The 4544-nt window shown below is 41.7% G+C and overlaps 1 protein-coding gene across 4 annotated transcripts in view; it reads left to right on the top strand.

Moving 5' to 3' along the window:
• CCT3 (chaperonin containing TCP1, subunit 3 (gamma)) overlaps positions 1-4544 on the top strand; it is a 33148-nt gene that overhangs the window by 1747 nt on the left and 26857 nt on the right. For 2 of the 4 annotated variants that reach the window (XM_011928418.1, XM_011928420.1), the window contains 4 exons: positions 1163-1224; positions 2132-2182; positions 2275-2337; positions 3420-3516. In XM_011928418.1, coding sequence (XP_011783808.1) covers positions 1163-1224; positions 2132-2182; positions 2275-2337; positions 3420-3516 — 273 coding nt within the window. The remainder of the gene's footprint in view (positions 1-1162; positions 1225-2131; positions 2183-2274; positions 2338-3419; positions 3517-4544) is intronic. The other 2 variants (XM_011928421.1, XM_011928419.1) reach the window with 2 other exon arrangements.

Genomic DNA, 4544 nt, shown 5'->3' with positions numbered 1-4544 from the left:
GGTGGCGGGCGCCTGTAGTCCCAGCTACTCGGAGGCTGAGGCAGGAGAATGGCGTGAACCCGGGAGGCGGAGCTTGCAGTGAGTCGAGATCCCACCACTGCACTCCAGCCTGGGCGACAGAGACTCCATCTCAAAAACAAACAAACAAACAAAAAACCTTCTTTCTGATGGATTGTAGGTCCATGGGGGTTTTTGGTTACAGCTCCCTGAGATAGATGTAAATCCTAAGCATTGTGGGTGTTTTGGTTTGATGGGACTGGATTGAAAGATTTACAGACTTAAATTGTAAGGGAATGTAATTTAGAGAGAGGAAGGAAATAAACATTATGTTGGTTTGGTTGTAACCACTGGCTTGTCTCCACTGGGATGACCTGGGGGTGAGTGGTGTATTTGCAAAGCTCCTTTCAGATCTGCATTAATCTCTGGCATTAGTTGGCTGTGACCAATTAGGCTCCCAGTTAAAGTATGTAGTCAGTTCTTAGTGGTGGTAAATGGGTTACTGAGGCCTTCTTATTGCATCCAGTTATGAGGTGACTATATAATTTATCTTGCATACTGTTGAATGTGTTCTAAACAGTATGTTGTGGGGGCACTATCACTAATTATGTTGGACCTGTTAGAGTGTGATCCCCCTATCCAAGCAGAAAATGTGAATCCCCAAACTCTTTCCCTGCTTACATAAAGCAATGAATGGTCATTTCTTAGGGTCACCAGCCCTTTGAGAATCTGATAATAGCTGTGGATCCTCTTTCCGGGGAAAAAAAAAAATTGCAGTATCTCTCATTTTCTCACATAATCTCAGGGAGTTCACTATCCCATTAAGGCCCATTCATGGATCTCAGGTTATGAATCCCTGCTGTAAATATATGAATATCTGGTTAGAAGATAAGTATTAACCAGGATTCCAAAGTTATTTCTTAATATATCAAGGGTTGAAATACAGAAGGAAGTAAACAGCCATAGGGACATATGTTTACAGGTTTTTGAGATATGGTTGACATGTAATAAACTGCACTTATTTAAAGTGTAGAGTTTGATAAGCTTTGCTCTGTGGATACACCATGAAACCTGCATTCTTATTTTTCAAAGACTGGGAAATAAATAGCTTGTGTTTGATAGGGCAGTCCTGGGCTGTTGACTGTTGTGTTTTTATCTATTTTAGGCCAGAACACAAAGCGTGAATCTGGAAGAAAAGTTCAATCTGGAAACATCAATGCTGCCAAGGTCACAAATCTTTTAAGTGTTTATGGTAGTTTGCCTCCAGCTATCTTCCCTGGTATTTGGTCATAGCCCGTGTGTCCTGTACATCTAGACTTTATAGAGTGAGCAAATAGAAGAAAAGTTGACCTCTTCTTTCAGAACATTTTCCTGATGATGGTAGGGGAAAGGAAGCCCTCCCCTTCTGAGTTAGGACTGATAATCTTCTCATATTGTGCATTATTCCGTTGCTGTGTATTGTTTTATAGTATTCTATTTGTGTTTGTCTCCCATACTAAACTGAGTTACTTGAACAGAAGTACTTTGTTAATTCCCTTTTGTATTCCTAGTGCCCACTGTAGATCTTGAATAGATATTCGGTAAATGTCTTTTTGAATGAAATAGTGAAGTAGCCTTATATCTCATTTAGGATGGTGTAGAGGCCACTGTCATGGAAAGAAATACTAAGACGTGGACTTCTAGTAATTAGGACTGCTGGGAAACAGAAGCTCTGGGAGCCATTTCCCCCTTACTCTTGTGAAAAGTCATTTCTGTATCCATCCTGAAAGCATTCCCAAGGGGAGAAAAACAACAGCTAGCCACATGCTATATCTAAAGTGGCATGCTGTGTCTAAAGTGATTGCTAACCACGCTTTAGGGGTATCATTAAAAACACTGACTCTGGCTGGGCGCAGTGGCTCATGCCTGTAATCCTAACACTTTGGGAGGCCGAAGTGGGTGGATCACTTGGACCCAGGAGTTTGAGACCAGACTGAACAACATAGTGAGACCCCGTATCTAAAAATAAAATGAAATTAAAATAAAATAAAACACTGGCTCTGTGGGTTGTTCATGCCCCTTTCCCCTATTACTCCAACATTCTCACGCTATCCTCTGATTTGTGCTTGCATGTTTTATGTTCCCTTTCCATTAGACTATTGCAGATATCATCCGCACATGTTTGGGACCCAAGTCCATGATGAAGGTAGGCTTATCTCTTCCTAAAAATCTTAGACTACAATTTTTTTCTTCCTGTTATCTAGGACACTTTAAATATACCTTTTGCTTTCATCTTAGATGCTTTTGGACCCAATGGGAGGCATTGTGATGACCAATGATGGCAATGCCATTCTTCGAGAGGTGTGTTTTGTTTTTGTTTTTTTCTTTTTTTCTTTCTGACAGTTCTATAAACATAAGGGACCTATTAAGATACAGGCTCTGATTAGTTTTTTTAGGGCTGCTATAACAGATTACCAGAAACTGGTTGGCTTCAACAACATTTTTATTAACAACAAATTTATTATCTTATAGAATGAAGCTAGAAGTCTGAAATAAAGGCGTCAGCAGGGCCATGCTCCTTCTGAAGTCTCGGGAAGATCCCCACTTTTCTTCTCGCTTCTGATGGTTGCTGGCTTTCCTTGGCATGAACTTGGTCTCTGCCTCAGTCTTCATGTTATTCCCCTTGTGTGTCTCTTACACAAGGACACTGGTGATTGGACTTGGAGCCCGCCCTAATTCAGAATGACCATATCTAACTTGGTTACATCTGCAAAAACCCTATTTTAAAATAAAGTAAAATTCACAAGTTCTGGGAGTTATGACTTCAACATATCTTTTTTTTTTTTCTTTTTTGAGATGGAGTCTCTCGCCACCCAGGCTGGAGTGCAGTGGTGTGATCTCGGCTCACTGCAACCTCCACCTCATGGGTTCAAGCAATTCTCCTGCCTCAGCCTCCTGAGTAGCTGGAATTACAGGCACGCGCCACCACCCCCGGCTAATTTTTATACTTTTAGTAGAGACAGGGTTTCACCACGTTGGCCATGTGGTCTCGAACTCCTGACCTCAGGTGATCCACCTGTCTCCGCCTCCCAAAGGGCTGGGATTACAGGTGTGAGCCACCGTGCCCGGCTGGCTTCAACGTATCTTATTGAAGAACACAATTCAACCACAGTGGTGCCTCCAGTAGATAAGCTAAAAGATATCGGTCTGTCCTCTGGAAGCTTTAATAGTTGAGTTCATGTAATACATTTTTTCCCAAAAAGAATTTGGAAAGTGGTTTACTTAAGCTATTTGGGGTGCCATTTTTAATCTTTCAAGATATGGTAAAACATTAAAGGAAAAGTAAGTACGTATAGAAGCAAGAAGCCCAAGAGTTAGGGCCAAGCTTCATGAGTTAAGAAGTCTTTGAATAGTGTGAATTCATTAGTGATCTACCTTTTTAGATTCAAGTCCAGCATCCAGCAGCCAAGTCCATGATTGAAATTAGCCGGACCCAGGATGAAGAAGTTGGAGATGGGACCACATCAGTAATTATTCTTGGTAAGAGGAGAATAAGAGATTGATAAGAAAAATTAGAAATAACACCCGCGTCATATTTTAAGAAGGAAATTATTGTTACCAATCCACTAATTACAAATATTTAAATAACTTATTGGTTATTTTCTATGTATTCTCTCCAGTTGAGTATAAAACATTTATATGAATAGGGTGAGCCATGCAAATCTGGCTGATAAAGTAATAGTTAATTCTCTTTATTCACCATAAGTTATAATTTTTTTTTTTTTTGAGACAGAGTCTCAGTGTGTCACCAGGCTAGAGTGCGGTGGCAAGATCTTGGCTCACTGCAACCTCCGCCTCCCGGGTTCAAGTGATTCTCCTGCCTCAGCCTCCCAAGTAGCTGGGACTAGAGTCGCACACCACCACACCCAGCTAATTTTTGTATTTGTAGTAGAGACAGTTTCACCATGTTGGCCAGATGGTCTCTTTCTCTTGACCTCGTGATCCACCTGCCTTTGCCTCCCAAAATGTTGCGCCTGGACAAGTTAAAATATTCTATAAAGTCACCACAAACACTGAATTGGCAAATAATAAATCATTGCTTCTATAGAAAATACGGGGTTAAGTACCTATAAGCCTCTGGTCACACTTTCTTTTTTCTGTTCGTTCGTTTGTTTGAGACTTGAGTCTTGCTCTGTCGCCCAGGATGGAGTGCAGTGGCGCAGTCTCGGCTCACTGCAAGCTCTGCCTCCTGGGTTCACGCCATTCTCTCGGCTCAGCCTCCCAAGTAGCAGGGACTACAAGGTGCCCGCCACCACACCCGGCTAATTTTTTGTTTTTGTATTTTTAGTAGAGACGGGTTTCACCGTGTCTGTCAGGATGGTCTTGATCTCCTGACCTCGTGATCTGCTCGTCTCGGCCTCCCAAAGTGCTGTGATTACAGGCGTGAGCCACTGCGCCCGGCTGGTCACACTTTCATCAACTGATAAATATATACCTTATTGTATGTGTTTTCTGTCTTCAAGACGCCCGTTTAATATATACAGTTGATTTATTAGCATTGAACTCGT

The sequence above is a fragment of the Colobus angolensis genome, unplaced genomic scaffold (assembly GCF_000951035.1).
Source record: "Colobus angolensis palliatus isolate OR3802 unplaced genomic scaffold, Cang.pa_1.0 Scaffold77, whole genome shotgun sequence".
Taxonomy (NCBI): Eukaryota; Metazoa; Chordata; class Mammalia; order Primates; family Cercopithecidae; genus Colobus; species Colobus angolensis.
The sequence above is the reverse complement of the archived record's forward strand: the minus strand, read 5'-3'. Positions and strand labels throughout refer to the sequence as shown.